Here is a 14,794-nt window from a genome sequence, read left to right on the forward strand (position 1 = left end):
CCACAACATTACTCATATTTGCCAAGGAAACACCAGGTATTACAAATAAATGGAACAGACTCCTCATTCCTTTGGTCAGACAGACACTGGCAGCAAGCTGCTTTGGGTCAGACTGGACCTGTCAACCCTATTGTTTTTACATTAATGAAGGTGTTTGTTCTTTGGTGCTGAGAAATAGCCATGGCTTAAATTGAAGAGTTTCAGGCTGTGGTATCAAGTCATGGGCTATGAAACTTTTAAGATAAAGGTTAGTGATATGGATTAACCTTAGGTGATTTGCTAACAAAACTTTAGGGCAGCTGTTGGGCAGAATATAGGATTTGATAGTCTCAAATCAGTTCTCAGTGAGAAAAGTCTCCTGCACAGGATCCAACACCAAAGCAATTGTACCACTAAACCACAGTGTCAGCTTCCACAGAAATACTAAGGACTGGACGGGCCACAAGCTGCACGACCTATTCATCTGCAGCAGTGCCCCCCACAGAGCTGTAAGGAATGGACTTGGCAGGATTTTGGAAGTAGAGAATCAAATTTCAGTGTTATTCATACTATGTTTTGTGGATAAACAGAAAAGTTAACTTCTCAGAGATATTAATTCAGTACTTTTCCAAAGTGCTTTATGTAATATGCAAACTCTGAACTTTACTTTGAAAAACACACTTGAAAGGCTGTGAATTTCCACATGAAGGCGCCTTTGCTTCCATTAATAACAGCACATCATTTTGGACTAGATCTCCCCAAAAAGCAAAAAACCTCTTAGCTCCCTGACTGATAGATAACTGAGGTTGAACAAGTGGGAGGCTGCTTACCCAATCAGCAAGGAAATACGTTGTGCTTAGAAATCACCCCTGAAATAAAATGCACATTTAATTTTTAAGGTGTAAAAATTAATATCTTTAAACAAGCTAGAAGCAGAGAAAATAAAAGTGATTAACCAGAAAGCTTAGCTGGAGAGTGCACTATTTGTTTTCATAAGTGTCTGTCTCCTGAATCAACATTTCTCAGGCTTAGCCCTTGCTGGGACATGACTGAATACACCAGTTCTGGGACTTCAGCACTCTCTCCTGCAGTGAACGCTTTGTGGCAGTGTCAACAGCTCCTTTTCCCTTTGATGGTGGGGTGAATTCTGAATCCACAGCTATTTATTTGGGGGAAGGTTGCCAGTGTGAGACAAAGCATACCATCTGAGCATTCAGATGACAGTACGTGACTTAATTAACCAGGATGATGATAAAGCTGACAAGTCTTTGCAATGAGCTAAGCTAGCAAGTAGAGAGGAGCCATGGAAGTGAAGTATGTCAATCTCTTTTCCAGATGGAAATATTTAGGTATAATATTTGGACCTATATTTCTTAGTCTTCAAAATAACTTAGTAATGATAATTTCCTAACACTATGCCTTTGAGTGACAGGACTGTCTCTAATGACATATGGACACAGGAGGAATGGTCATGGCCCATATATAAATCTGGTGGAAGGAAGTCTAGGCCACCTGAGGGACATAACAGTGGTGCCCATGCCAGGCACATGCTAGGGAAGAGCCTGGCCGGCACTTCGGCCAGACACAGGCTCTCCACAAAGTGATCATGGCTCAAGTGTCTGGCACGTGCACCAGGTGCTGGAGATAAACAGGCACGGAAGGGAATGCAAGTGGGGGGAAAGCAGGAGGCAGGCAGGAGGGAAGGAGGTACAAGCCAATGCTTGGGGGAACCCAAGGCCCTTTAGCTCTGCTAGTAAATCCACCTGCAGCACCCAGCACCATTCCAGTCTCTGCTGAAGTCTCTGGAGTTTTTGCTACCATGCAAATGACAAGAAAACAGGATTGCTTTAGATGCCTTCTTTCACAGAGCACAAGCCAAATGGGAGGACAAAAAACAAAAATTCAGAAACAGGCAGTTTGCATTTGCAGAAGGATGTATAGGCATATACATCAGTATTTTTTACCTGTATTTGTCTCTCCATTATTACCTTTAAAAACAAAACAGTTTAAGACCCCACACAAATTCAACAAAGCTTAATATTGAATGCAAAAGAGGCTGTAAAAACCTACTGTAGGAAGCTGCTATAACAAAAATAGAGACTTCATATGACAGGGAACATCCTCTTTTGTGAACAGTATTAAAATGACAACTTTATTCGGGAATATGGAATACATTTTTGAAGATTTCCAGTTTACAAAAGTTTAAGACAAGGTTGGTCTTCAACGCGCAACCTCCCTTAAAGCTCTTACATAACATCTCAATTTCAAGTTGACAAGAACCCCTGAAATCAGGAACAAACAAAAAGGAAAACCAAAGGCCACAGTCCTATAGCAGGATACATTCAGGCGGAGCCCTGCATGGTATTCAAATTTTCTGCAGTCGTAGTCCGTAAATTTTAGTCCATAAGTTTGATATAGACTTATGTTAATACAAAATATTTAAGATTCAGCAGAAACCGCAAGAAAAGCACTTGTCTTGCAATTTAGTTTCAGGCACTATATTCCAAGTAGCTTCTGACAAACAATAGTTAAAAAAAAAGCATACTTTTTTGTGCCATTGGATAACCATTCTAAAAATACAGCATCAAATTCTTCCATTATTTAAACAATTTTAAATATTCATTAAAAACTAAATTCAGAATCACTGTCCCTATCCTTTTCATCGTTAATAGTTTTTTCTTATCTACTAAAACCATTTGTCTTTTCTAAGATGTCTAAAAAGTAAAGCACACAAGATTAACAAGCTACTGCATTAATTAAAATACGAGTCATCATCTCATTCCTCCACCCAACTCCTGAATCTATCACAAGGGCCCTATTAGCTGTATCAAAGTGAAGTGGTGTAAATAAAATTGATTTGACTTAGAAGAAGAATGAATGCAGAACTATTTAAAAATTGCCATGCAGTCAGTGTTGTCGTATGTGTCACTGCAGACAACAGCAGAGAAAATTATTCACAGGCTCTCTTTTAAAAACATTACAGCCAGTTTTCCATTAGCACAATACCAGAGAAGTAAATTGTAATTTGACTTGCAAGCAACTTCAGTTTATTATCAGTTGCATTCACTAATGCCCTAGTTTTAATATACACAGCACTTGGTGACTTCAGTCGAGGTTACTGACATTCAAAAAAAACAGCAGAGCTATTAATTACTCTGGTCGTGATTCAACACAGATATAGAAACCAAATTTGACTCCAGAGGAAACTTTCATCAATTTTACTTCTGTAAAAATGAATCTTTTAAAAGAACAAGCACTTGCTTACATACTAGATACAAAGGAAAGATCCCGGAGGAGACACCTCAAACTAAAAGGTTGAGCAATTGCAAACAACAGAACGACTTATTCCAACTTTATCAGCTACTGAAAAGAAAGCCTACTGCAAGTTATTTCGCGAACATTTAACTTCAACCTTACAAGCTGAAGATCAAGGAACTGCAGGTTTTTCAATTAAATATTTAATTCCATCAGCCCTGTTGTCACTACCACCATTTTCCACAGATTCTGCTGAATAATGCAGTATAACGCTGTATTAACACTACTGGAAAGTGACATGTTATGAACAGAGCATTTTCTAAATAAACTAGCTAGAAAATCTGTTTCACATACCAGAAAACTGCAGTAAGATGAACACCCTCCATCAAGTTTTAGCATCTTTTTTTGGAGGCAGATACTGAACTTTTGTACTCCGCAAAGTTCAATGGTCCCCATAAGTAACAACAAAAAGGAAGACAAGAATTGTTTCTTTTTTTGGATCTCCAGTCAATGATGTGTCACCCTCCCACCCCCCTCCAAAATCCTGTTACAAGCCTCCCTTTCCATCCCCTTGCTCATCAACATTCAATCAGAAAGGCACAATTTCATTTTAGATCTCCCATTCTCAAAAAAACAAAAGAACAAAACAAACACACACAAAAAACAGAATTTTCCTATACAAAAGATAAATACATCCTTAGCTGGAAGGGAAAATGTCATACCATTTAGAATTTTTTTTTTTGTGGTAAAGTCCCAAGGGATTATCTTAATGCAAAAGTTACGTGAATATATACAACTTGAAAGATTAATTTTATATATATATATATGTATGTACACATGTGACAGTGACTGACATAGAATGCTGAAGGGGTAGCTAGGTCTCCTTTTTCCTAACAAAAAAGGCAGTGTTTTTCAGATGCTACAGGCAAATGCGTATTTGGTTTAGTCATACCCTGGCATCTCAGGAAACATGAGTTAAAGGCGGTTCCTGGAAGGCTTGCATGAGGGATATGTACCATGAAAGCTACACTGGACACAATGGCTTAGTTTCACTAATATAGCTGCAGGCTACTTTTTTTTTTTTTCCTTTTAAAAAAAAAAAAAAGTATAATGAAACTACTTTGAAATCTTCTATAATTTATCTTAAAGTATAAAGGCATGAAATGAAACTTAAATGAAAGTTAAACCTTTCAGAACAGTTTAAAATGTTTTATAGAATGTTTTAAAAACACAATACAAAAATGTTAAAAGTAATTCTGATACTGTACTATGCAGCTCTGGTAGGCTGAGCATATCGTAAGGAAAGGAGGCCTGCAGGGTTTAATGCCCACAGGACACCCTTCAGCATCCAGCTTCCCTGTTAACTCAGCTATATGCTTGAATTAAACCTACTTGCAAAATAAAGAATGTCTATCTACTATGTGACAATGACGAGTCTGTCTATGAGGTTGTATGGAGTGAGCAGTTAATTAACAAATCCCATTTTGTGCAAAATGGCATAAGCACATTCCTTGAGCTCCCACTAAGGACGAATCTGACCCAATCTTGTGAGCAGGTTTACAACTACATACCAGCACCTTCACTTAGCTTAGGCTGCCAAGCCTATAAGGCAAGGTTGTTGAAAATTTGCTTCCAGGGTGAGCAAAGACCATTACTGCTAGAGTGTTGCAGTGCTCCCTACCATACCAGCTGCTAGAACACCCTACGCTTGCAAAATCCACCTGGTCTCTGCCTCTTACAGCAGTGACCTCCCGATGCAGAGAGGAGCAAGGAGCACAAAACCAACTGAGCTACAAAGGGTGACAACTGAGACCTAACTTGGGCCACTCTGCTGCCCACATGCAGCTCAGGCTTGATTCTGAGCACATAACCCTTGGGGGAAGGGGACTGCCCTAGGAATATGATGAAAGAGAAAAGAGGAGGTGTTGGGGAAGATCAACTTCTTTCCTGCAAGGCCAGTACAATGACACTGTTCGTTATATGACTGAAGTGGGAAAGGTGTCTAACAGGCAAATACAAATAATTTTCAAGATCAGTTTCTTTTTGAACAAGAGAAAGACACTGCACTCCTCTCTGTACACTACGCACAAGCACAGCAACACAGTAGCACTTAAATTCTTAAATTCACAGCTTACCTTAGTTCTTGCCACTCTCAATACCTTTACATCTGAGTTGATTTCACAAGGGCAATTCAAAATTGTGCACTGAAACATTTCACATGAGAATGCTCCAAGAATTAAGATAGGAAAAAAAAAATCTTCTTTATGCAGCAATTTGATTTCAACCAACGAACATGAATAATAGCTAACTGTATAAAAGAATGAAATTTCTATATGAGAAAATTTGAAATTTCAGAGTTATAAGGTACAAATATAAAATAAAACTATGTAACATGATGCTATTTGCATATACACATACACAGTATTAAATATGTGTATCCATGCATGTATGTTATGTATATGCACTGTAGACAGTTATGACAAGCACATAGCCCAACACCTTTAACTACATGACCTCCTTTCAATTATTTACAGCAATAACAAGTTTGTCATCCACAATGAAGTTTTCCATGATGGGTGTTTGCCTCAGGCTGGTTTTGGTGTTCAAGTTTAGCTGAAATAGTTTCTCTATTTTTGAGAAGAAACACAAGGAGCAAAGTTGTTTTGTCATGCTTGAAAAGAAGCCTTGCGCTGGTTTTTTGAGAAGCTTCAGTGCTTCCATGTAAAGCCTTGAAGTTTGACAGATGAGCCAACCTTTGTGGTATTCCTGAGAAAAACCATGCTAATTTGGCCTAGTTACTAGCATTTGGGAAAAATAAAACTTATTTGTCCAGCAAGAGACTTGTTGTATCCTCTCAAGCTTAAAATCTTTGAAAATTACATTCACAGTGATAATGTTCCAATCCAGAGAGAGAAGGGTCAAGTGGGACATTCTCTGCAATATGAGCACTGCCAGTGGGTTAGCATTGGGTGTCTGACCTCCAAGCTGAAAGACTGTCTCTCTGGCGCTTCAGTGACCACCAGTTGGCATCAGGCAGTAAGAAGAAATGATTCACCGGTAGGCAGGACAAGAGTATGTCTGAGAATAGGAGTTCTTCTTCTGGCATAGTTTTTGTCTGCAAAATCTGTATATATTATACACATGCACATATATACATTCATATACAGTAAATATTCCCAGAAATATATTAGACTTGGTCTTCAACGCAGGACTTTTTTTTTAGCTGTTCTAAATCAGAACATGCTTGCAGGAATTTTGTAGAGAGCTGATGTGACTCTAGATTTAGTCCTCATGACTCTGATCTTCATTAAGCCTAAAACATTGAATCCAATTATCAATGAAGTCTGGATTCAAATCAAGTCATCATTCAGGCACATGCTCACCTAAAGTCTATATGGTTTAATTTGCAGTTAGTTAGTCTGAAACAGTAAATCCCTTTCGGCCCATCGCAAACAGCAGAGCAGTTACACTTCCCGTTCAGCAAGAGGGTTGACCAGAGAGTCGCTTTGGCCAGCTGTCTCGTCGAGAAGAATCCTGCGGCAGTCTGCAGTGTCATGGACACCTCCTGTCCGACTGCCCTGGCTGCCCACAGGGCTTCCCATCATGGTGGCATCGGTGCTCACCAAGCTCCCCGTCCGAGAGTGATAAGGAGGAAGGTCTGTCTGATTGGGGGATTCAGATTCAGAACAATAAGGGGGTGGAGGAAGGTCAAACCAAGGTGGCCTGCTGTAAGACATACAAGATAGTAAGAGGTTACTCCATATGGAAACATATGGACATATGGAAACAAGTACAGTGTTTTTCAGTTCTGAACAGTGTGAGCAGTATTTGTTGGCTTTTTTAAACAAGGATCTCAAAGAGCCCTAACTACGTTTGGAAAACATCCACACCACTACCACCAGGTAACAAGATTTCAAGACATAACATAGCTGAATACATCCTGCTGAACATTTCACAGTACAATTTTCATGAGTATGCATTGCCAGACAAATCTCACCTTTCCCTCAAAGGCAGCTGTAAGATTTCTTCATGAGTAACATGAACACCATCTGAGAAAGCGTTTCAAAAGAAAAAAGGTGAATTTACACCTTTATATAATGATGTGAACATAGGAAAGCTCTGAGGAAATCTCCATTAAGTAAGAGAGGTTAATGGTCTCCAGTCTATTAATAAACGAACTGAATTCTTCAAAAGACAAAGCGCTTCTGTTGTCATAATATCTTACGCAGAGCAAGCACCAAGTATACACAGACAAGATGAGTACTGGCTTCCAGAAAACTACTACTGCTTCTGAGAATAAACTGAGAGCTTTAGCAGACTGATAAAAGGTTTTGGAAACAATTAGCTCTGAGGCTGCTGATGGTGGTGCCAATCAGGTAAGGAGTAATTACAAACTGGACAGCTGATCATTTTCTAATGAAAAGATATTATTATTATCAAGCATGAACGTCAAGACAAAGGAAGCAGCTGCCAAATGCAGCAGAGAACAGGAATGTAAATATTTTACTACGTTTCTTAGATGTCAGAGTTCATGTTGAAGAATACTGACAGAGTGACAGTGAACAATCTGGACCATGAAAAGTCACGCCGTGCCCCTTTTAATGCTGGGAGGATGCCAGTCTACTAGCTCTGCTCAGGAAGAGTTTATAGATATAGGTTAAAATAAAGGTTAATTATTTACAAATAAAACAAAAAACAACATGATCTAAACCATGCCTACCCACAAAAGTTTGCACTTTCAGCTATTTAGAATTAGAACAGCTCTTTGCATTCTACAGTGGCCTTTCTTCCTCTGCTGGGGAAGGAGTCATGAGTACATGACTTCTTGATGCAAGAAATGTAGACATTACTTTTGACCACCAAGATATGTCATAGAATCATAGAATGCTTAAGGCTGGAAGGGACCTCTAGAGGTCATCTAGTCCAACCCCCCTGCACACGCAGGGTCACCTAGAGCACGTGGCACAGGGCGGCATCCAAGCGGGTTTGGAAGATCTCCAGAGAAGCAGACTCCACAACCTCTCTGGGCAGCCTGTTCCAGGGCTCTGTCACCCTCACTGTCAAGAATTTTTTCCTCAAGCTCCTGTGGAACTTTTGGTGTTTCAGTTTCTGGCCGTTTCCTCTAGTTCTGTCGGTGGCCACCACTGAAAAGAGGCCAGCACCATCCTCCTCACTGCCTCCCTTGAGGTACTTCTAGACACTGCTCAGGTCTCCTCTCAGCCTTCTCTTCTCCAGGCTGAACAGGCCCAGCTCCCTCAGCCTCTCCTCATAGGGCAGATGTTCCAGGCCCCTGATCATCCTTGTAGCCCTGCGCTGGACTCTCTCCAGCAGCTCCACATCCCTCTTGTACTGTGGAGCCCAGAACTGGACACAATACTCCAGATGCGGCCTCACCAGGGCTGAGTAGAGGGGCAGGATCACCTCCCTCGACCTGCTGGAGACGCTCTTCTTAATGCACCCCAGGATCCCATTGGCCTTCTTGGTCACGAGGGCACAGTGCTGCCTCATGGTCAACTTGTCGTCCACCATGACACCCAGGTCTTTCTCTGCAGAGCTGCTCTCCACAAGGTCGGTCCCCAGCCTGTACTGGTGTCTGGGGTTATTCCTCCCCAGGTGCAGGATCTTGCACTTGGCCTTGTTGAATTTCATGGAGTTTTTCACCGCCCAGTTGTCCCGTCTGTCCAGGTCCCTCTGGATGGCAGCGCAGCCCTCTGGGGTATCGGCTACTCCTCCCAGTTTGGTATCATCAGCAAACTTGCTGAGGGAGCACTCTGTGCCTTCATCCAGGTCATTGATGAATAAATTGAACAGGACTGGACCAAGGACTGACCCCTGGGGGACCCCGCTAGCTACAGGCCTCCAACTAGACCCTGCACTGCTGATCACCACCCTCTGAGCTCTGTCATAATTTTTAAGATTTTTAAATAGTAACATTTGTAACCTAGCTGTCTTCTGGAAAAAGTGCAAATATATTTTTCATGTTTTGATTCCATACTGGCACAGGATTTCACGATTAGAGAAGTGATATATTTTTTCCCATACTCCTGCCATGCCCATGCACTGCTAGCACTAAGACAGTTTGGCTGAAGTTCATCTAAAATCCATCCCTTTAATACCAGTAATCAGAAAGGGATCCCATGGACTTTGAATTTTTCATATGCAGGAGGAGTTATGAAAAAAGACTGCCCAGATTGGCTTTCATGCAACTGACAGAACTGCCATACAACACCTTCATCCAAAACAATAGCAAAGATAACTGGGAAGTAGAAGCACAAATTCCAAGAGCTGCAAATTGTAGCTTTAAGGTTTGGTGAAAACAGAATTAGCTCCTGTACATACCTTTGGTCCAGCACAGCCTCTGAATAGGATGGTGGAGAATCCAAATCCACTGGCCTGTGGTAGGCCTGGTTGGACATGTACTGGATGCCGTTGTTGACGTTGTAAGTAACACTGCAGTGGTGTGGATGATCGAGGACCACCAGGCGGGACAACAGCACTGGGTGCTGGAGTCGATGCACAGGCAGGGTCATGAGATTGTTGCGTTTTCTTTGGTGATGCAGAACCAAGGCAAGAAAGGCCACCACAAGTACAAAAATGACAGAGCTACCAATGATAGCATAGGTAATACTAGGGTAGTAGAGTAGCTGATTTTCTGAGGTCACGTAATCTTGACCGCTGCCTGCCTCTGCAAGACAAAAAAAAAAAAAAAAGGAAGTCTGAGATTTTTTCGATACAAAATTTGAAAGGCTGTTATAAGGCTGTGTTTTGCTAATGGACTGTGTGACAGCAGATTCCTTTCTTCTTCTGGACTGTGGAAAATTAGCTTATTAAAACCACAAACATGCAAACCAGATATTGGTTGGCAAGTTACTCTTCAGCTGCAATACATGCCTAGAGCAGATATCCTCAAAAGATAGGTAGAGACAGAAAGTGAGAAAGAGGAGGATGCACAGCGTAGTAATCTTATGATAGTGCATGTGTTTTATTTCTCCCACATTCCTACCTATCAATCCTAACTTGCCCCACCCCTCACACCTGAGAGCACCCAGTTCTAAGGCGTAAGCACAGTACCTTAAACGACATTTGGCAAAACATACCAGAAGCAGAGAAAGGAAAGGCCTGATCTTTACTTTTAATGATACTTTCCAGAGCAGTCCAAGTTTACAGGGAGCTCTTCATGAAAGCCAGCAGCTGGATCCTCTGCTCCAGAGATCTCACAGCCCAAAAGAAGGGCAGCAGGCCAAAAAAAAAAAAAAAAAAAAAAGGCTGCTCAGCTAAGCAGCTAAGAGTGGTTATTTGAAAGTTTATTGATCAGAGGGGTTTCTGCTAGAAAAAATTCAAAGAAGGAAAAATGTTCGAACTGCAGGCAAAAATGGGGATGTAAGCCTGATGGACATGATGTTCATAAAAGATGAGAAAACTTAAAAACAAAAAGTATAGGCAAGCAAGTGAACAGTAAACATGCAGCCCTCTCACCCTAAAGCTTGAGGGGGAAGGAAAAAAAAAAAAAGGGATAGGACAGGACAAGATGAGAAAGAGGCAAAAATGAGCTAGGCTGAGGCCATGGAAGACCATAAGTGAGCTTCAACTTGACATGGTTGGAAATAATAATTAAGTGGTAAGGAAAAGGAGCAGAACCATGACTCCATGACTTTAAACAGTATTTCAGGGATGACTGATGATGAGAAAGGCCAGATAAGAGATACTTCACACAGCATATAGTCAATATTTGAGTTGTAGAGGCACTTAAGAATTGGCAAAGTTACCAAATATTGTAAAAGAAGCAAAGATAAGATTTATCTAGAGTCATGAAATAGGAGAACAAATTCATAACCAGGCTCTGGGTCCAGGGAAACAAATAAGTGGTGGAATAAAGACATGTGATTGGATTTTGAGCTGCATCGAAATAATAAATAAATAAATAAATAAATAAGAATAATTAAAAAAAAGAATAAAAAGACATTAAAATGCAAAGGGGGAAGGGGACTCAGAGAAGCAAAATGACACCCATGCACACCCACTAATGTGACTTGGTCACGCTTTGGGTCATGCCAAAACAACAAGCGGCAAGATGTTCTCCTCACTCCATTCCTGCACCCTGCTCACAAGGTCCTGTAACCTTTCAACATTGTTTTTCTTCGGAAAAAAAATCCTCTGGGTTTTATTTAGCTTCAAAAATAAAAACGTTGTTCTAGTACAATACAAGACATTCAGCTGCCTAAAGCAGAAACAAAAAAAGGCTGGCTAAAACAAACAAAACAAAAACAAGCCCCGACTGCCCTCCCCTGCCCCGCCCCAATCCACACAATTAAAGAAGGTCCATCCATCCAATTCTTCATTCCCTACTACAGAAGGCTGGTAAAATAAATCCTAGTGTACAACTTTCCTTTCTTTCACCTATCAGTCAAAACCACTTTTTGACAGCTTAGAACAGCAACTGAGTCACTTACGAAAATCTATATATAAAATAAAGCATATATAGACTGTTTCTGGGAGAATGGAAGAGCTTTCCTGAATCACTCATTGCTCTGCATCAAGACTGCTAGGGCATTTCTGTCAATATTTACTCTTGTTAGTTCACTTTCACAGTGACACACAAAACCACGTTCGACAGCATCATTAAAAACAATGTCCCCATTATTTGGGTATGAGAATGGAATTTAAAGCCTTTACTTTGAAGTATTCCCTTTTAAAAAGGGGCTGAGATGGGCGGAAAAGAAAAACTGTACAAAACTGTACAAAAACAAAACAAAAAAACCCCACAGTTACTGGCCCTGTTACTGAATACAAAACAAAACCGTTGCCCTTAGAGAATGTGTTTTACCAATGATGCCAGTGCAACCAAAGTACTGCTTTGTAGGCCAGCTGCAGGCCATGCACACCAGAAATCATCACAGCTTCCCTGATCCCTCCTGCCAGAGCTCAGCGAGACTCCTTGCTAAATTCCTCTCCCCCAGCAGTTGTGCTGGGCAGAAGGGAAGACAGTGCCATACAGTGTATGGCACTGTATTAGTAAGTTTAATTACAGCTCATCATGTTCTGCAATGGCTTCTCCAATACCCTCCCCAAATCTATCAGGAGAGGGGTGACTTCATGTCACATAAGTTAGATAAGCGCCAGTCTGCAGAGTACAGTGACAAACAGATCATCTTAATGTAAACATTAGTAAATTTAATGGCAAGAAATGATCCCTAAATGAATACCACTACCTGTAATTCTGCAGTGCAAGAAAGTATCTTATGAGGGCCCAGTAAAATAGGTCAAATCTTCCATTCAGTTTGGCTCACTAGTAACCACATGTTGGCAGAAGGCTGAGAACAGGATGCCTCTGCAGACCTCATAAGACTTAATTGGTTTCCATGGGATCACCATGAAGCAGCACAATCCTTTCTCTTAATAATCTCTATCTTTATTAAAAGGGAAGAAAAATGAGAGAAGTGCATTGTATATCAACTTCTTTATAAAATACTTCACGTTATGTGTCTGTTTAGACTAACTTCTTAAATGTCCTGTATCAAAACCTCTGTATATCCAGACAGGTTAACCAGAATTCTGAAGAAAGAATAAGGTATTTCAGTTTCAACAAAATAAAGAGGAATCTCTTTATTCTGTTAATCTGTTTATCCAGATCAAGTATGGTCTCAAATGAAACATCTGCTTTCTCAGTTCTGTGCTATTTTTCACACAACAACAACAATGACTTATCCATTTTACAGAGATTTGGGGCAAGTTCTCAGTCAATGTGCTATTTTGGAGCTTTGAGAATGTTTATGTGTTGAGAATGTAATAAAACATAATGTATTTATCAGTAATTCTCTATTCCTTCTCAGGTTTTCAGGTTTATTTCATTTAGCGCACTATATCTCTGAGAATAAGAGCAAAGTAAGGACACTTTTACCCAAGGGAACATAGCTCTGTGGGGAGATGTCCCAAGCAGAAGCAAAGCCGTTAGCACCATACTGAACAGTGCTAATTGATGCAGCTTTGCCAAGTGACTAATACAACTCTATCACATTTGGGAACTAAATTGGCTTCTCTTTCAGTTCAGCTATTACTAGCTGCTGTATTTTTAACATGGAGCATGAAGAGTATAAATGTGTCTAGCATAGGAGAAGCAATTTGTTTTATCCTTGACACATTCTTCCTTGAGCATGGAGCAATGGTGAATACTTTTCACAGACACATAGACACTCTCTCCCCATACAAATAATCCAGTTCCCTGGCTTTACAAACATACATAAACTTGATCCCTCTACAGGAATAGACAGGTAGGGTTCCCTATCTAGAAAGATCCAGCTGTCATAAAAACACCCTGCTCTAGTATCACTGAAACCACCACTTATTCTTGTCTTAGGGGTAGGTTTTCTTGGCTAAGAAAAGGTCACTTGGCAAAACCTCCTTGCAGGTGAAGTGCAGCAGTATTTTACTTCGCTGTGGTGTAAATTAAACCAAGGAAGACTAAGTCTGAGCTTAATCTTCTCTCCTATCTAGAAAAGCCCACAAACCCAATCTACAACAGATGAAAGTAATGTAGCTGGTGTCTATGCTCCCATGTCCTCTCAGTGCCTGATCTCTGCTCCTGGACTTGTAATATGCTGAATAAAGTGAGTTACACATGGTCCTTTTCTCTTAATGTGCTGTCATGTCTAAGCCTTTGCATTTGAGCAGAAAGCTTTGGACTAGGAGAAAACTCCTGCTTCCCATAGATGTAATATTCCGGCTTTCATACAGTCAAATGGAGATAGGGAAGGGAATGAAGGGAAGCCAGCTAAGACACTTTATGAATGCCAGGATCATCTATGAATTATGCACATTGTAACAGGGAGTAGATGAGATGTTCTAGCACTTGACAAGTTTTTGCTGGAAATGCAATGCTAGTTCAGAAAGAAAAAGCCACAACTCTTTAGTTCTGCTCCAGTAACTTATTTACACATCACAGAAGTCACTGAACTGAATTTCTTGGCAATTCAGCCATCATCTCCGAGAAGTAGCAGGTATTATCTAAGAAGGTTTAGAAAACTCTGCTATTAAGTATAAGAACCAATAAATATATTACATACACAAAAAGCAAAAAAAAAAAAAAAAACCCACCAAACACGAGTGGGCAGGCCAATTTTGCTTAAATTCATGGAGTATATATATATATATTTTTTTACTTAAAAAAATGCATGTTTTCAAATCATACCATGTATAAACAGTTTATCAATGCCACTTATGCCCATTAAACCTTATTACCTGGGAAATGCTGAACTCGCAGACCAGAGATTTTGGAGTGTAAAAAGCTTTGTGAATAATTTAGGAAAGGAGCGATAAAGGAAACATTATGGCTTGTGCTCAGAGGGCTATCTTATTGACCATGAATAAATCTGCTGCCTCCAAGTTTTTAAAAAGATCTGAGAGCAAGGGCATTAAGTTTGTCAGACAGTGGGATGAGGGGCTATTATTTTATCTTTTGCAATCCTCTGTTCAAGTCTGGCTTTTCACAGCTCATCAGAGAGAAAGCTTTTGAAATAGATAATCTGAGCAGACATCTGTAGCCCTAATGAACACAAGTCACGGC

General features: G+C 40.3%; 1 protein-coding gene and 1 long non-coding RNA gene across 2 annotated transcripts in view; one reads left to right on the forward strand and one right to left on the reverse strand.

The window, feature by feature from the left end:
* Window positions 1-14,794, forward strand: part of LOC148594501 (uncharacterized) — a 427,754-nt gene that overhangs the window by 47,338 nt on the left and 365,622 nt on the right. The gene's annotated exons all lie outside the window — the stretch shown is intronic.
* The window catches only part of LDLRAD3 (low density lipoprotein receptor class A domain containing 3), a 96,115-nt gene continuing 87,799 nt past the window's right edge, over window positions 6,479-14,794 (reverse strand). The window contains exons 5-6 of the mRNA XM_088525762.1: window positions 9,574-9,919; window positions 6,479-6,960 (exon numbers count right to left, since the gene is read on the reverse strand). Coding sequence (XP_088381888.1) covers window positions 6,699-6,960; window positions 9,574-9,919 — 608 coding nt within the window. The 3' untranslated portion in view covers window positions 6,479-6,698. The remainder of the gene's footprint in view (window positions 6,961-9,573; window positions 9,920-14,794) is intronic.

Source organism: Tinamus guttatus, unplaced genomic scaffold (assembly GCF_059628265.1).
Source record: "Tinamus guttatus ecotype Peru unplaced genomic scaffold, ASM5962826v1 Tinamus_guttatus_pri_ptg000240l, whole genome shotgun sequence".
In the NCBI taxonomy this organism is placed as follows: domain Eukaryota; kingdom Metazoa; phylum Chordata; class Aves; order Tinamiformes; family Tinamidae; genus Tinamus; species Tinamus guttatus.